Source organism: Electrophorus electricus, chromosome 2, assembly GCF_041902795.1.
Source record: "Electrophorus electricus isolate QZ-2024a chromosome 2, ASM4190279v1, whole genome shotgun sequence".
Taxonomy (NCBI): domain Eukaryota; kingdom Metazoa; phylum Chordata; class Actinopteri; order Gymnotiformes; family Gymnotidae; genus Electrophorus; species Electrophorus electricus.
The window spans coordinates 42,751,004-42,769,234 of NC_137498.1; the positions used below are offsets into that span (position 1 = coordinate 42,751,004).

The following is an 18,231-nucleotide window of genomic DNA, read 5'->3' on the forward strand; positions in this document are numbered from 1 at the left end:
CTACTACTGGCACGCTCTCATAAATATCTGTTTGTTTCATAATAAACAAACAGCAAGCATACAATATCCATACTGAAAGACTGATAAGAATGCATTAGCCAGTGAGGTAATACAGAAACAAGGCAGGTGCACATTTAGAGTAATAAACAGTTATTTAATGTGCCTTGAAGCATGAGAAGCCATATAAACTATATATAGTAAACTCACAAAATATACAAAAGCAAGCAGATTATGTTGTTTGTGTAGATCATTCAGGTCAACGAGTCTCGCGTTCTCATTTCTCTCCTCCACCTTCCCTCTCTTTCTCCCTAGTGTGTCTGTCCCCCTTCTTTCAACTGAGGTAAATCTTTTGATCAGTCTGGCTAGATTAAAACTTTATTACTCCTCTTTGTTACCTGAGTCTGAAAAGATGTTCATTAAAGGTTGCTAATCAAATTCTCACAAAGGAACTGTACTTAGGTGCTAAAACTATCGGGGTTCACACAGGTATATTCTACATTCTGCAAAAGAAAAAACATGAAATGCAAGTATTATTGACTTCAAAATGCTATTTAAGGAGCATCAGTAAATGTGCAATCTACCATTAAATCTGTAATGGGTAAATCTATCATCTATTATCTACCGTTATAGCTGAAGGTCTCACTGGAGTACATCTCAGTGTCTTTTGGCACCCTGTGTTGGATACAAAGGAATCAGTGTATTCATAAACTAACAACAACAACAACAACAACAATAATAATAATAAACTATTACCCTGTTTGTTTGCCGTGCGTATCCTTTCCGCAGTACCTGAAATGGCATACACACAGTATTAAACAGATAGGCCTATAAAACATTTTAGTCACAATTGCTCAATTCACAATTTTTACTAAAGTAAGAAACAAACCCTTTTACTGTAGCAGTTGACTGGATCTCTAAGACAAAAGGAAACAACAACAACAACAACAACAACAAATAACCCAATTCCATCCAACAATCTATTATCTTCTATAAATAACGCAATAATGGTACAATCTGGTTAAAAACACATTCACACATTCACTTGCTTCTGAACTGTTATAGAAATAGACAAACAAAGTATGCTCAAGCCTCGCCTTTGACATTCCTGGATCAGCGTGCACAAGCTTCACAAAGTCTTGGTACACTTTTAAATAATTTCCTTTTTTCATATTCACCTTTGTGTAACCAAACAGCAAGGGCGACCGTCACAGCGAGAATAAGAATTGCAGCCCCGATGCCCGCGTACAGCAGCCAGGCGCATACAGAATCTGAATGATCTGATAGTGATAATGTTTTCATTGCCGTTTAATGATTTGTTACAAATTTGTCTTACAAAAACAACAATAATACATACATAACATAGTAATGCTTAAAGGCCCTCAGGCAGTTTTCCATTAGAAAGACATAAATGGGTCTAGCATAAAAGTTCTCTCGTGCTTACCCCTGTTCAAAGTTTTGGATATTTTTGTGCCGTCGTACACGACAACACACTCGACGTGAGTAGCTTTCGTCCATTCCTCTGTTGAAACAGTAACTGTGGCTCGAGTGCATTCCTCGGCTGAGTCGCTGTTTTCGGTCCAGGCAGACTCCGTCAATCCCGTGCGCTCGCTCTGGTCAATGATCCAGGCCACGCTCACTTGGGACGGAACAGCTCCCTTCACCAGGCACTGGAGCGGCACGGTGCGACCGCCGATATCGGAAGGTGAGTACATGCTAATGGATGGTTTTAGCAGACCAGGATCTACAACAGATAGCGGCTATTCGTACAGACAGTATCGGGGTTGCCGATATTTTTATCAATTAAAACCATTGCCTTACAGTTCAGTCATTTGATATTGACCACTGACCTGTGACGATGACCCTCGTGCCATTTCCCACTATAACACTTGTACTATATAAAATTGAGCAGTAGTAGATGCCCGAGTTTTGAACGGTGGCATTGGACATGGTCAGAGTACAAGTTTTACCCCCATCTTCTAGCCTGGTATTCCCAGAAATGAACTCCGTAATTTTTCCAGTCCTCGGGTTCGATTTTTGCCAAATTGTGGATGAATAGCAGTATGTAACCGGCAGCTCACGCATGCATTTCAGTGTGAAAGTGTCACCGACGGACACGTGCACAGTTCCAGGCGACTGGGTCACCAAAAACGAGCAAGATGCTGCAGAAAAGAATATAATTAAAAAGTGAATTCAAAATAATGACAAAACTCTATATCAAAAGATAACAAGCGAACAAAAAAAAAAAAAACGAAAAAAAGAGAAAAAGATGTCTAATGATAATCAGTTTTATGCTAGTGTTAAATTAATAAAATATTAAACATAGTGTGAAAACGAATTATTGAACTGTTCATTTTATTGCAACACTAATGTGCTAGCAAATATTTAAAATGTATGTAAAGAACTGAAAAACTTGTAATATGTTTAAATGTAAGTTATCATATTGGAGTTTAAAAATATATGTAACAATTTTACTTACAAATTTGCAATGTAAAAGTTTATTTGTATATCTTATTTGTATATTTTAATAAACAATAAACACCCAAATAAATAATCCAAAATAATCTTACTGCATATACAATACAATTATAGTTATTTCATTATAATGCTGTCTTATCCTGGACTTTTTAGTATACAGATCTTTAAACCATGTGATGTCTGAATCTATACATGCACCATTACTATAGCCGGTGCCGATGTTAATAACTTTAATTTGCTCATGACTTTATATGGCATTGTTTTTCATAATTTCATCGTAGCTTAAATTGTGGCCTAGTAGGGTATTTGGTGTAAAATGTAGGGGGAAAACAAAGAAAACACTTACTTTTCATTGTGTAGACAGAACAAATGAGCAACACCCAGACCCCCATGCTGAAGTTTTTAAAGAGCAGAGTGGTTTCCACACTCTTTCTTATTTGACCCATCTTGAGATGTCGGTGGGAGGCATTGCTTCTACTCTGCTCTAAAAACAGAAAGGGTGGCTCACCTTTTACCAGTAAAACCAGTAAAACTCCCATCGTAAACCAATTCACCACCAAGCAGCATAACAGACTGATTACAGTCAGTGGTTCAATATGTGTACAGAAGGGATTTTTGTAATAATTATTTCAGCTACAACATATAAAGTTCACAGATTCGATTGGACCTGTACTAAGGCAGAGGAATAAAGGTTTGGCTTATTTGAAACACCATCAGCAAGTGGTGCTCCATAAACAATTTTCTTCACATTTATGTTAGAGTTGTTAGGCCAGTGTAAAGATGCTTTAGAAGTATTAAGCACAATTTGTGCATGTGTTCTTGTGCTAATAGGTTTTTGTGTGCTCATGGTTTGAGCAAACTCTCTCTTCTGCTTGTTGTTATTGGAAATGCTGTGATAATACCATAAGTGGTTGCATTGCATCCTTTTACTGACATTGGTTGAACTGCTTTTGTAAACCTGGCACCTTCTTACATCCTACTTATTTTTATTCTTGTGACAGTAATGCTTGTCAAGCACAATGTAAGCTTACAGGCGTGAAAATAAACCTCAGATCTTCCTAAGACGCAATGACTGTGTGTGTCTAACTGTGGACCCGATGACTGTGTGTGTCTATCCCTAGACCTGATGATTGTGTGTCTAACTCTAGACCTGATGACTGTGTGTCTAACTCTAGACCTGATGACTGTGTGTCTAACTCTAGACCTGATAACTGTGTGTCTAACTCTAGACCTGATGACTGTGTCTAACCCTGGACCTGATGACTGTGTGTGTCTAACTCTAGACCTGATGACTGTGTCTAACTGTAGACCTGATGACTGTGTGTCTAACTCTAGACCTGATGACTGTGCGTCTAACTCTAGACCTGATGACTGTGTCTAACCCTAGACCTGATGACTGTGTGTGTCTAACTCTAGACCTGATGACTGTGTCTAACTGTAGACCTGATGACTGTGTGTCTATCTCTAGACCTGATGACTGTGTGTGTCTAATTCTAGACCTGATGACTGTATGTCTAACCCTAGACCTGATGACTGTGTGTGTCTAACTCTAGACCTGATGACTGTGTGTGTCTAATTCTAGACCTGATGACTGTATGTCTAACCCTAGACCTGATGACTGTGTGTGTCTAACTCTGGACCCGATGACTGTGTGTCTAACTCTATACCTGATAACTGTGTGTCTAACTCTAGACCTGATGACTGTGTGTGTCTAACTCTAGACCTGATGACTGTGTCTAACCCTAGACTTGATGACTGTGTGTGTCTAACTCTAGACCTGATGACTGTGTCTAACTGTAGACCTGATGACTGTGTGTGTCTAACTCTAGACCTGATGACTGTGTGTGTCTAATTCTAGACTTGATGACTGTATGTCTAACCCTAGACCTGATGACTGTGTGTGTCTAACTCTGGACCTGATGACTGTGTGTCTAACTCTAGATGTGATGACTGTGTGTATCTCTTCCTGAGTTGTGCCTTGAGCTTAGGTTTCTAGCAGCGCTCCAGGAGGCTGACTGAGTGAACCAAGACAACACTAATGCTGAGCATTTTCTTCCTTTATTATAATAAAGAATATTATAATAATTAAACGTATCGTGTACAGTGTTAAAGCTATATTTAGTCCCATTAGTTTATCTGAGGTAACTTATCAAAATGCAAACTGTTTAATTAGAGTTTTTGAAAATTTAATTGAAATCTGGAATTTATCTAAAATTCATCATAAAACAAGGTTAATTTGGAAATGCTCTGGTAAAATATTTTTTATACTACATCTGATGGCCAGATGGACTCAGTAAATACCTACAACATTTAACAAATGTTTACTCATTTTATGATGTGCTGTAAGAGTGTGGAAAAAAAACACCCAAAATCTAGATTGCAATTTGCATTCTTCCAAAACTTGTGCGTACCTTAATTACAGATCGGTAAAGAATTATCAAAGTATTCTCACCCAGCGACACTGATTCAGCATGCAGTTTGAAACATTTAATTCTAACTGTATGCAGTAAAATTATCACCCTTACAAATAAAACCAACAAAAACAAAACAACATTTATAAATAATATAAAATGATGAGTGTTGAACATGCAACCACAGCTAAATCACCACAGTGACATTTACATAGCCTTTAGTGCACCTCATGCCTCTGATAACCAACATGCACTGCAACTCTGTACAGTCTGAAACAACAGGCAAATATAGCACTGCCACTTTGAAGGGTTCATCCATGCACCTTTGTCTTCACAGTGCATACGCTAGAGTTAAGCCACTAAATCACACAGCATGAAACCCACAGCATGTGGCTCTCACCCAGGTGCCGGCTTGCGTGGGACAATGTGCAACCAGGCAGAGCAAAATTCAGACCAGGTGCACGGATTTGTCCGTTGAGTAGGCTGTCTCTCACTTCCTGCTCTGACTGTGCATGCTGAAGCATTCTTTGTATGGAGAGCGGAGGGGCCATTCCCACCCATGCCTTAGATGTCCTGTGTGGTTTTACAGACACAGTTCTCAAACTGCACACAGTTCTCAAAAATGCAAGTTTGCAAGTCTGGCTGACGCAATAGAAAACAAGTATTGGGGGGGTTGGTAGTCACAAGAAAGACAAAGACGTATATGCATTTATCTAAAGGAAGGGATATAGTGTTGAGAGCAAACAAAAAGACCAAAGAAACCCAAACAAGAGTGAAAGCATGGGCGGGCAAAGCGACCACAAGTTAACAAAGAAAAAACTTTTATTTGTTTGTTTATATATATATATATATATATATATATATATATATATATATATATATATATATATATATATATATGTGTGTGTGTGGGATGCATTGGTTAGTCCACATAGTTTCTCATCTAGATTTAGTTTTCAAACTTGCTTGGGACTATACTTTTTTTCCTAATTTAATGTAATTCCTAATTTAATTAGAATTTTTGTTACTTTTTTTGCTTCCCTTTTGGAAAGGGGACTTTGAGAGGCACTATTTAAATTGAAATTATTATTATTATTATTATTATTATTATTGTTATTGTTATTGTTGTTGTTGTTGTTATTGTTATTAAATACTTTCGTTTGAGTCCTCTAGGTGTACACAGCAGAATCACTTGGTTTTAAATACCACATATTTGAAAGAAACGCAATATTTAATTATGTCAGGATTGTCCATGAGCATAGTTGATCTGGTACCATCAATTTATTTGATATTTCAGCACATTGATACAATTCGCTTATTGTTTCAGTCAAATGACAAATAAAAGCAAACAAACAACCAAACTTTCAGCAAGTCTGGCTAAGTGGTGACGTTACTGCATTTTCCAAAACTTAGAGAGTCCAAACTTGCATACTGCACTTCCTGTAAACAACAAATACCTAAGCAAATAAGGTCTCAAGGATATTTCTGGTATACAGATACATAGAGAGTTCCTCATCATACCATTATGGACGATGCCTCTGCAGTGGGTGCCCAGCATCTCCCTAAGAGAATAAACACGAGGCATCATTACACAAAGCTCTGAATATATTACTCTCACATCTGCAACAGGTTGTAAACCTCACGGAAAAAAATTGTAAACCTTACCATGAAATCAATGGTTATGACTAAAATATAAAAAAAAAAAAAAAAAAAAAAATATATATATATATATATATATATATATATATATATATATATATATATAATTTATTTATTTATTTTTTTACCATTCTGATGTCTGCTTTGTGATTTCTGGCCAGCAGATCTGAAAAGAAAATGTTTTCTATGCTTAAAGATGTGGCATCACAAGCTTCAGTGAAATGTATTTTGAATATTTTGTATTGTGGTAAATGAGACACAAACCTTGTAGCTGCACTTTCTTGACTTGCTAAACAAAATGTATAAACTGCATGTCAAGTCAAAGTGATTATGAAAACATTATCCAGTGAGTTTTTCACACATTTGCGTTTTTCTTCTTTTACCTTTGTTTAAGGAAATGGTACCAATGACAACCCAACTAATGATGAGCAATGCTGAACCAGAACCCAAGTACAAAATCCACGTACACTTATTATTTGAGCCTGTAAAGAAAATTGAACAACAAAACTATTCAAAATAAAATAACAATGCAAGATGTGACATTCCATATCATAACTACACCATATTCCTGGTCCTTTTATAATTTTGAAAGCCATTATATTCTAACAACCTCTTTTCAGGGACTTGGAAAAATTTTTGCCACCAAGTTCAACAATGCACTCAATCTGAACATCATCCATCCAGATGTCTGAAGAAAGAGTGAGATAAGACCATGTGAATTCTGAAGCTGATTCGGTGTTGTCTGTCCAGCCAGACTCTGTCCACCCGGTCTGCGTGGTCTGACCTACCACCCAGAAAACTCGAGTCTCATCTGGTACGACCCCGAACACGAGACACTGCAGAGCCATGCTGGAACCCTGGTTCTCATCTGGGGTGTACAGTGTGATTGTAGGTTTGGTATTGGGCTCTGTGGGGCAACGTGTTAATTTCATTTAACATAATTTACACATATTTAATACAGAACTGTTGTATACAACAAAAAAAATCAATTATGTTACTGATGTGTACCTGTTACAATGACCTTGGAACCATTGCCTATGTATAATATAATGCTGGACAGGGCAATGCAGTAGTATATGCCAGAGTCACCTACAGTAGCATTTTGGATGACCCCTGTGCATAGGTTTTTCTCTCTTTGCTCAGTCTTTACAGCTTGGGCTGTTTTCAGCTCTCTCGTTCTTGGGTGCACTTTATTCCATAAAATCTGACTGCAGGTTGCCATTATACTTTCAACATTGCACTGCAGTGTAGCGGTTCCACCAAGTGGCACTTTGACTACTCCAGGCATTTGAAACATGGATGGGTGAATGTCTACGAAACAGACAACATTGACAAGACACCTTGTGTAAGTACAAGAGACACAGAGAGAGAAAGAAAGAAAAAGAAAGAGAAATAATAACAAAGACAAAAAAACTTAAAACGTGCAGCATATCAAGAGCAGAATGAACAAACTATTTCAGCTGTACAGAACTGAAAAAGAAAATGAATGAATCATGAATAAAGACAAGCCTACAAATATGAAACTAACTAAAGGTTAACTAAAGAAAATGTATTTTATTTTAGCTTTAATATAATTAATGTTCATGAATAAATTAAAACTATTATTTAGTGAAACTAAACACATTATTTACATTTCGGTCAGAGGTCCATCAGCTGTGAAAGCAATATATATATATTAATATATATGTACTAAATATAATATTTTATAGAATTATAAATATATCTACTTACTTTTACATGTAAACAAGTAAAAAAGAAACAGACTCCGTTCCATGCTGAAAGTGCCGCAGAGCTTCAAGGACCACCCTCCTCTTTTAACTCCGCTACCTGAATAGACTCTTACATAACTGTACATGGCCATCAGATTTTGGAGCCCCTCCCACTTTAAAATAACATAACACATGACTTTCGGTGTGCCGTCATAGATGTTCAAATGGCATCGAGGACTGGCAGGTTGCTTTGTCTGAATGGACTAGCACAGTAATCTACTGAATACATAGAACTTAGTACGCGATGCGATTATTTTTTCTTAACCTCGATGTACTTTATCTTGACTGGCAGCGAGCCTCCTGGACCATCTGCTTTCAGTTTATACATATAAAGAATCGGTGGTTTAAGTTGTTTTTCTATTCACTTATCACCATCACAGGTACCAACAGTACACCAGTACATAAAACGTGAAGCCTCCTCTAACGTTAACTTAAATGTTTAGGCCAGAATACCAATTTGGATCACGATAAATATAGGCGAATTCTCAAATAAGAATTTTCTCGAGAGCCTTCACTGACGAGCATATTTTGGCAAAGTGCACATTCTGATGTATTTAAATGCCATTATTTTTATGTTTTAAGATATTAGATTTATAATGAATATATCATGTTTGAAAGATCAGTTTAAGAACCATGTATCTGTCCGTCGTTGCCGTGGGTCCCAGAGTTTTGCGCTACAACTCTTTACAATTAACATAGCTTCATAGCGTAAGCCCCGACGGAAAGGGCCCGACTGGAAATGTTGCCCCCCTGCCCCCTTGACACAGGCCTCAGTGCGACTAATCCCCGTACTCACCCTGGTAGTATGTTAGTTACTGTTAAAAGTTTGGGTTTTTTAATGATTAAATGGCTATAATGAATTCCAACCATTATACGTGGATTTACTGAGTAGTAACCAAACATAAGGAGCGTTATTAATATAAACAACATGACTTTTATCTTTTCATAACTTCACTTAAGCCAAAGGTCAAGACTGAGTATTGTTCTGTGTGTTCTCGCATGGAGGTAGCCTACCATTTAACACGTATGTTTTCACCGCAGCGTCGACATTGCTTTTTGAAATTGCTTTTTGAGGTTGATGCAGAAGTGGAGATCGCGTAGCTTAACCTTATTAAGTTAAGTCCACACCTGACTGTATAATTTAACTATTTTCTTAGACATCCATATACGTAAATAAAATTAAAAGCACACACAGGCCAACACGCAATGCTACCAACTACACTTGCATTTTAAACACTGCACCATTGATGGATTCCAGCTGGTGTCGCAGTTCTGCCTGCAAAAAACTTTCTGAGGTCGATGCTAAGTCTAAAATCTGCTTTTCTCTTCTCATGCATCCTCATATCTTCGCTGTTTGTTTGTCACCACAGACAATGAGAAACTGATAAACTGTAAATACAATAGATCACAAACTCAGTGGATGCAGCAAATTATGCATCGGTCTCGGCTGGTTTTCAGTAGGAACTGACTTTTAAGACGTCTAATAATCATGCAGTAGAGACTTCCAGTCGGTCAGTCCAGAGAAAGCACATCTGATGCGTCACCGTGCGCCCGTAAGATATCGCTGTAACTTTAAATCAATGACTTTAGAGATGGAGAAGTTTAGCTGTCATTACAGATGCCGTAATTCACCGACACCGATTCAGTGAGTTACTGTATCCACCTGATGCCTCAATCTGAACTGCAAGTAAGCATTTCTGGCAGCAGAAATCATTTATAATCGAACTAAAATCAGAAAATGGTATAATTGTGTGTGTGTGTGTGTGTGTGTGTGTGTGTGTGTGTGTGTGTGTGTGTGTGTGTGTGTGTGTGTGTGTGTGTGTGTGTGAGAGAGAGAGAGAGAGAGAGAGAGAGAGACAGAGAGAGAGAGAGAAAGACAAACATACAGACAGCACGCAAGCACGTTTTGGGACTGAAACCAAGGCTGAGCTGGGAGTTTAACCGTAAATATCCATCCATCCAAAACTGCATTGTATCATAAACACGCAGGAGATGAAAGCCTTTTTTGCTAGAACCACCACTAGATGGCGTAAGTGCAGAACCCATAATTGCGTGTTTACCGGCGTCCTACTGCTAGCAGAAGAAACAAACGTGCATAACTGCTGCCACTAACGACAGAAGTGCGCTGGTGGAAGGGTTATGTGCTCTATCCTTTAAGAGAGCCGTTTCGCTTATTGTCTGTAACTGTATAAAGGATTCGTGGTAGACGTGTGTTTCGCTTGGGGATTTAAGTTTTTTTTCCCAATCTATTGTGCGCAACTTGATCTGAAGCTAGGCTGTATTTCACCGTACGTGGGGTTTTACGGTGAATCCGGACGCACATATCTGGACATGTGAGTATCTATAAGGTAACGCCGATTAAATAATTATGTAATCTAGACTTTTCAGGCTTCAATGTGGTATAAAGGCTGCTGGGAAACTAATCTGGAGTGAGTTGGCTTTGTGTTTTTCTGCTCGGATTAGTTGACGTTTGAATGTGCACAGTGTTCTTAGGGGATGTTTTTCCCCGGTAACATTAGCTGTTAATTTCTCTTTATCTAACTGTACACGTTAAATCCCTGCAAAACCAGCTCATTGTGTAACTCGCTGTTTGGATGGCGTTAGGTCGTTTTGAAAGGTTTTTCTGAGCAAAACAACCGGCCAACCCAGAACTAACTTACGATAGTTAGCTAGCAAATGTATTATTTTATTCGGTTCGAGGATAAATACAACAGGTTTGTTGTTTTTTTTATCTGATATTGCAAGTGCCTCATTCTTTGTGTCCGTTTCGGTTTTTTGTGGGGGGAAATATGTTCGGGCGACTCTAAGCGAGCTAGCGTAACTAGTTAGCTGGTATACCCTGGTTAGATAGTGTGCTATGAACTAGGTCTGGCTAGGATACCAGTGTGGTACTGGATCCACGCACATGTTGCTTTAGCAATGAGCGTTTTGAAATAAAGAAACACAGATGTATGTTTTAACCTAATTAATTGGATGGATGGCTGTTGTTTTTCCAGCTCGGTCACGCTGGCTGCAGATGCACACGTGGTCTGTGTATTTGGGTAGCTGGATATTTTCGATGGTCAAACTACACCCGTCTGCCTGGTCCGTTCATGCACGGCAGGCTTTGCAGTTTGGGGTTTTAACGCAGCCTCACGCGTGTGCGCGAACCACATTTATTTTTTCTAGCCTAAAAGGTGTGCGTGTGTGCGTGTGTGCGTGTGTGTGTGTGTGTGTGTGTGTGTGCGTGTGTGCGTGTGTGTGTGTGTGTGTGTGTGTGTGCGCGCCTGTGCCTTCTGTCACATATTTTAGCCTGCTTGCTGGCACATGTACCCAATAAACCCAGTTGTGGCCATGGCAACAACAGGATATTGCTCTTCACCAGTAGTGGAGCTCTGTCAACCATGATGTTGAGTTAATTACACAGAGTCCTTCTAATAGAAGTAAATGAGCAAGCATGAGTGGCACATATAGGTTATAAATCTATTATAATTATATAATATATATAACTATTATAATATTCATGTTCACATCGAAATGATCCATAATGTAGCCTTTTCTTTGTCTCCTCTAGAGTTCAGCTCGAAGGCTACAACTTCAGCATGCACTCACACACTCCTTGTGTGGTGGTGTGAGAGATGTTTGTTGTGGGGGGATTTTTCTTCTACCTCCACTCCCTGTCTGACCCCATTTTTCTTTTGTTCCTTTTTCTCCTCCAGTTGAAGCTTTTGTGTTAAGCTTATATGTGAAGTCTCATTTAAAAATATTTGTGATTAAAAAGATTCTTAACAAGAGCGCTGCCAATAGGGCCATTTTTGTGTGACCCAAGTATCTCTTCATGGCCCAATACTCTTGATGCTCATCTAAAGCCTTGTTTTCAGAACCTTTTAAAGAGAATATTTTGGAACGCCTGTCAAACCTGGTTTAACTTATTTGTTTCTGCCCATGGCTGTTTCACTGGTTGAAATGCCAACTGGAAAGTCTTCCCTGATTGGTTATTCCTGAACTTGACTGGCTTGTACCAGTAAAAGTCTTATTTGCTACTGTGCTGATATGATTGGCATTCTGCCTAGCTGCTAAGGGGATGCTTTTGGCTGCGTCAGGGTGTTTTCAGCTGTGTAGGTGGTGAAGGCAGTGTTTGGTTTTTTTCAGTTAGGAACAAGCACTTTGTGCAAAGCACAGATCATGAGATGAATGAAAACCAGCAACACCTTGTAAAACCTTCATGGCTTGGTCAGTAAGACTGATCCAAAAAGACAAATCCAGTTTAATAAAAGGAGGCTCACTGATCTAGGCTTGTCTAAAATCTCAGATCCAGACTGATTAAAATGAATGAATCAGAAAGACTTTCTTGAACTGACAGTCTAAAAAGACTGTGCAAGACTGATCCACAAACACTAAATCATTGCGTTCAAGTTCTCTCTAAAACCACAAACAAGACTGCTATCTCTAACACTCATCTTTTACTAAGAAATTCAGATACTACAGGTGCATTTTTTTTTTTTTCAGTGTGATCTATGAATTCAACCTTCAGGTCATTTTAAAGCAGATCTCTTTTACTTTAATGTGAATGTCTTGCAAGTCTTTACAATACTTTGAAAAAAAGAACATCTAGATAATTACAGGATGTGTAGTGTGTGTGTGTGTGTGTGTGTGTGTGTGTGTGTGTGTGTGTGTGTGTGTGTGTGAGTGAACGTGAACTGGAATGTGCTGGCTTAGGTTGTAAGACATATCGTCATGTTCTTTTTCAGAAGGAAGTAATTAGAGGAATATGAAGTGAATGGGAGAGGAATAACCCCCACCCCTATGTGCTGTGTTTTCAACAATGCAGTAGGGTTAAGTCTTTAGACTGTCTTGTCTTGTACTGTGAAGTTGGACCCCTGCATTTTGAAACACCTTGTAGGTGTTTAGTTAGTTTGTTGCCCATCTATTGTTGGGCACAGTGTGTTTTAGACATCTTCTAGCCTATTACTAATGATCAATGACTAGTGAAGTAAATTAGATTGTTCTCAAATTACCATGAATTTTTATTAAATTACAATCAGGTGAACTGAAAACCCTTTTACCACTTATAATATTTTTTTTTAATTACAAAGTTTCTTATAGAGTGATTAAAACTGAATAAATCACAAAAAGAATAGCTTAAAATACAAAATGAGACAATTAAAGAGTGCTCAGTAAGGCAGACATACGGGACCTCTGTACTACATATGCAGCTATAAGAAACCAGCCAGTGAAGTGCATGACCTCTCACAGAGCTCATGGGTTTTCATCTTCCAGCACAAGAGCCACTGTGTCACTCTGTGAGTGGTAGATATAACTAATCTTCCTACCTCTAAGAAGTCTGTTCTTCAGACATCTTATGTTTTAACTGATATATCAGGTTTCAGCTTGTTGTAATTATAGTCTGACAGATTGTAGTATTGTGTTTCAACCAACACCTCTTCAGGCTGATTATTGGGTTGCACTGGGTTCTGTTTTGTGTGTGTGTGTGTGTGTGTGTGTGTGTGTGTGTGTGTGTGTGTGTGTGTGTGTGTGTGTGTGTATATCCAGGGAGGTCTTTTGTATTTTTTGTATCTCTTGATGTTTTTGAACAATTTATTTTAGATTACTAGAGAGAGTTCTACCACTTGCCTGTTCTGCTTTTGCTTTTTGTTTTAACTGTTCAGTGTCTTCATGGGGATTACTTTTAGCAGTGTAGCACAAGATAATTATATAAGAATTTAAAATATTACTTAAAAATGGATGTTCTCTGATTAACTTTGAGTGCAGCAGCAGGGCTGCTAATAATCTTTGGCCGAATGCCTGAGTTGAGTAAAACGTGACGTTGGGACAGCAGCAATAAAAATACTTGCCAGGTTGGACCAGTTTATGGTGGGGTGGAGGCGCAGTGTGCCATGCATGTTAAACCCATGGTAACTGATGCGAAACTCAGTTCAATCAAATATTTAAACCCTCGTAACTGATGCCAAACTCAGTTCACACAAATATTTATCCCCTCATCATTCAAAAAATGGTCTTATGCATTCACTCCTCCAGTCAAAACAAACCAATGATCTGTTGACGAATGATGTCAGAACGAGATGTGCAGGAAAATGGTGAAGTGCAAATACAAAGCACAGTGAGTGCAGCTTTATTCCCTCATCGGTGGGTTTTGACCCTTCTGTACCTGAGATGTTTGTAGGGAATAGCCTAATAAAGTTCTTTTTTGTAAGAACTACACATTTTAGAAATCGCTTGACAAATCTGTCACGATGTGTAAAACTGAAAAAAAACCACTAGTGATTCTAGAGTGCAAGCAAAAGATGAACAGTGAAACTGATTCCATTTGACCAAGTTAGTCACAAAAGCTTATCACATGGTTAAAAGAGAAAGATGTTTATTTAACCTTTGCTTATTTACAACAAAAAGAAAATAAGTACATTGTTAGTATATATAATTATTTTAAGAATAAATAACCTTAACTAAATATATTGGCTTATGTGGGCTTATTAATATGTGAATAACAATTTAAAATACAAAGACTTGTTTGGGACAATGGGAGTTTGGTTCGGGACGGTGGTTTTTCAGTTTTTTTCTGGCCGCTTGCACTATGGGGCAAGTTGGGGGGAGTTCCTGTTTGTTTGTTTTGTTTTGTTTTGTTTTTATATAGTGCAATAAACAAACAATATTCTATTGTAAGAGATTAAGTTTAAGGCTCCTCTCTTCTGTTAGAGGATTTGACCGCATCACTTCATCCGCATAGCAAGCCACATCATCCCTGGCTAGGTAACGGGGAAAATATCACCTTGCGTGCCATATCCAACCCTGGACTGACTCCATCTCAATGTCTCCACATGACTCTTCCATTGTGTGATGAAGAATCAGGAGGGCATGTGGTTTCCAACACCAAGCCAAAAAGAATTCCTCAGTCAGAGTGAGGGGACAGTTCTGGACCAGAGAAGCCTGGTGAGAACTAACATTATCCCAGATGTTCTCCAGTCTAAATAAACATATGGATGCCAACAGGTGACTCAGGTTGTACTGTGCCTTTAAGGCATGTTTACAAAGGTTAAGGTTTTGGTGCTTTTGTCCTGGTATTCACTTACAGTGTATGAGTAGTCAGCAGAAACAGTAATTCACTAACTATTTAAATTCAGCATGGTGGGACATTCTTGACCCCTGCTAAAAGGCTTGGTTCATTGGTTGGTTTGTGGAATTTCTTTTTCTTTGGGCTCCGCAGTCGACCTCCTCATGGTTAAATCTGTTACACAGATTGGAGCACAATTGGTCAGTACTGGCGGGTGTATGCGGCTCTTTGATTGTTGAACCATGGTTTGGCTAGATTGTCCTTTTCAGTTATCACTGACTGGTTTATGACTGCTGAGTGTCTTTTCTGTAGGCTCTCTTTCTGCTGTTTACACTGTCGCATCAAGCTTCCAAGATGGTGATTGGAGTTTTTTCTCTGATTTGAATTAACCAATTCTAAAGTCAAGCTGAATAAATGGTTTAACACTAGATATTTATTGCATTTATTTTTAACAGCTGAGTGACGATGCATCACGTTGAGGTCCTGCCATGCTGGCGATTCTAAGCTATAGTATGTTATGGGGCATAAACGTTATACTTGCTCAAGAGGCCATATGATTTAATTTCTGAGGTAACAGTGAAATATTTTGGTGGGTTGTTTTTCTGCTGATTGCTGTGGTTCATTAGAACATGCAGAGAACACAGGAATGTCAGGATGCTCAACTCTATACAAAAAATTGGAATGGTGTGATTTTGCTATCTATGTTGCGAAGTATCGAAAAGGCCAGTGATAGTGTGATAACTATTTGCAAACAAATGCCCTAATAAAAGCTCCTTTTCTAACCTTGGTGATGATGCTCACAATTTTTCTAACCCACACAGAAAGATGGCAGGAACACACAACAAGGCCCTTTGTCTCTCAGAGACCGTCATGGGGTCATTGCTGTGGTCACGCATTTATTTACATCCCAGTGCAGATTCTATTATTTTGTTGTTATGGAGAGTCCTCTGTTTTAGTAAACTCATGCATGTGCGGAATGCTTCTATTACCTTCGCAGTAAATGGATTAAGTTGTAGGTTGATGATGTTTTAGATGTTGAGGTAAATATTCCATACATGTGTTCAGCACGTCCTTGTATGTCACATGCTCATTAAAGGATTTCAGCTGAACAGTGTGTTTACCTGTGCAATTTATAGTTTCATGGTTGCTCACTGATTCCCTAGTGCAGGAGTTGCTCAGGACATCTGTACAGCAGACAGCAGAATTTGGCTAAACTGCTACATACTGGTATGGGACTTTACATGATAGACCTTAGCGTATCTTAACATACAGACTATCTAGCTTTGCTTAAATATTAAATGCTTGTCAGATGTAGGTACAACTGACATTTTAGTGAAAATTTTGAAAAGATTTATTAATCCATTTTCTTTAAACTGTGTCCAGTTACAGTCACATATTTTTGGTTACTCAGCCTACTTATCATATTTCTTATCAGTACACCCTCTCAAAGCAGACATTCTAGTTCGAGTATTATAATGTACAATGTTTTGTCAATTTGCTAGCTCATTATGAATGGACATTTTATTCAGAGACATTTCTTGGGATGGGTAAATTTACTTATGTTCCAGTAAATTCTTGCTGGAGCAAAGGTTTCAATCCTTATACTTCTACTACCAGTGGCAGCTCAAATTTCCCTGTCAGACTCTCTTCTGATTCTCCAGGGCCCTTCAACTTCTCCACTGCCCTTCTATAACATCTTGACACATGGGTCAAAATTGGCTTGTGTTACCCTGTCAGCAGTGTAGTAATATGATGACCAAGTACTACTCAGTGTAGTACTAGATGACCAAGACCGGAAATGGAATGGTTGTGTAGCAAAAGATACATGTAATGTACACACTTTGGAATCACTGAACTGGTCTTCTGATTGCAGTGACTCAATGGAGCGACATGTCTCGCTGGGCCTGTGGGTCAGGTGACCTCACTGACAGGATGACTAGAAATCTTCTTCTTTTCTTGTGTAATTGGTAATGACCATAAGGGAACTATTGTGGACAGTGTGCGTACACACACTCATGATGAACTTTAGAAACAACTTGCTTCTTTTGAATCCTTGTATAGTACATTTCAAATTTATACTATTCTTCTCTTGTGCTCTCTCTCTCTTATATAAAATTGGCTAAATGTACTTGGACTAACAGTCCAAGTTATAGTCTTCCATTCTGACATCACTTCACAGTTATAGTCCTCCATTAAGTCTATTAATTATTCTATTTCAGCAGGACACCACCCATGTTCCGCACAGAATCTTATTGTAGATAATCTGTTCCAACTGTTTTTCTTCCTTCTTCAGATTCCACCCAATAATAGCGTTTGTATGAGATGGATGCTGGTAGATATGAAGTAACTGGCAGATGTGGAAGACTGCTAACAAGTTTTGTGTATTAAGTATACAAGTATTATTACATTTATAGCATTTAGCTGATGCTTTTATCCAAAGCAACTTAGAATTATGACTGAGTACAGCTTGAGCAATTGAGGGTTAAGGGCCTTGCTCAGGGGCCCAACAGTGGCAACTTGGCAGTGGTGGGGTTTGAATCAGCAGCCTTCCGATTACAAGTACCTTAACCACTAAGCTACAACTGCCCTTTTATTATTAAGTATATTATGCAAATATTCAAATATAAAAGCATAGGCACGCCAACAGATTAAGCATACAAACAGCAACAGACTAATTAATCTTGTCTAGGAGCTATAACCCCTTCAAGACATGACTTCGCTTGGGTAGAAGCCCATGAGATCCAAACAGTGTTTGGCAACTTAGTCCCCTGAGTGTAGAGAGTGCACAAGCAATAGTGAAACATGAAGTAAGGACAAAACAAAACACATTCAGTGCACTGACACGTGATACACGTTTCTTCCTCCTGGA

At 38.5% G+C, this 18,231-nt stretch overlaps 3 protein-coding genes across 8 annotated transcripts in view; 1 reads left to right on the forward strand and 2 right to left on the reverse strand.

The window, feature by feature from the left end:
• Nucleotides 1-126: 126 nt before the first annotated feature.
• On the reverse strand, nt 127-2,958 carry LOC145660405 (immunoglobulin kappa light chain-like). Of its 2 annotated transcripts, XM_081725355.1 has the most exons (7): nt 2,822-2,958; nt 1,848-2,159; nt 1,442-1,741; nt 1,176-1,277; nt 754-789; nt 623-672; nt 131-500 (listed from the first exon to the last, which is right to left on the reverse strand). In XM_081725355.1, the coding sequence occupies exons 1-7, from the start codon at nt 2,919-2,921 to the stop codon at nt 456-458; spliced, it is 945 nt and encodes a 314-aa protein (XP_081581481.1). In that variant the 5' UTR covers nt 2,922-2,958; the 3' UTR covers nt 131-455. The 2 variants fall into 2 exon arrangements, with proteins under 2 accessions (XP_081581478.1, XP_081581481.1); XM_081725352.1 differs by having other exon boundaries at nt 127-500; nt 623-789.
• A 3,194-nt stretch (nt 2,959-6,152) lies between these two features.
• On the reverse strand, nt 6,153-8,405 carry LOC118241895 (uncharacterized). 4 transcript variants are annotated; one of them, XM_035529402.2, is made up of 8 exons: nt 8,277-8,400; nt 7,554-7,856; nt 7,156-7,452; nt 6,929-7,027; nt 6,810-6,830; nt 6,674-6,711; nt 6,408-6,448; nt 6,153-6,326 (listed from the first exon to the last, which is right to left on the reverse strand). In XM_035529402.2, exons 1-7 carry the CDS (start codon nt 8,398-8,400, stop codon nt 6,410-6,412), a joined length of 921 nt encoding a protein of 306 aa, XP_035385295.2. In that variant the 3' UTR covers nt 6,153-6,326; nt 6,408-6,409. The 4 variants fall into 4 exon arrangements, with proteins under 4 accessions (XP_035385295.2, XP_035385294.1, XP_081581499.1 ...); XM_035529401.2 differs by having other exon boundaries at nt 6,810-6,834; nt 8,277-8,396; XM_081725373.1 differs by having other exon boundaries at nt 6,674-6,834; nt 7,554-7,885; nt 8,277-8,405.
• Nucleotides 8,406-10,399: 1,994 nt separating this feature from the next.
• sema4ab (sema domain, immunoglobulin domain (Ig), transmembrane domain (TM) and short cytoplasmic domain, (semaphorin) 4Ab) overlaps nt 10,400-18,231 on the forward strand; it is a 24,603-nt gene continuing 16,771 nt past the window's right edge. The window contains exon 1 of one of the 2 annotated variants that reach the window (XM_081705059.1): nt 10,400-10,662. The gene's annotated coding sequence lies outside the window, so the exon portion shown is untranslated. The remainder of the gene's footprint in view (nt 10,663-18,231) is intronic. The other variant, XM_027027814.3, reaches the window with a different exon arrangement.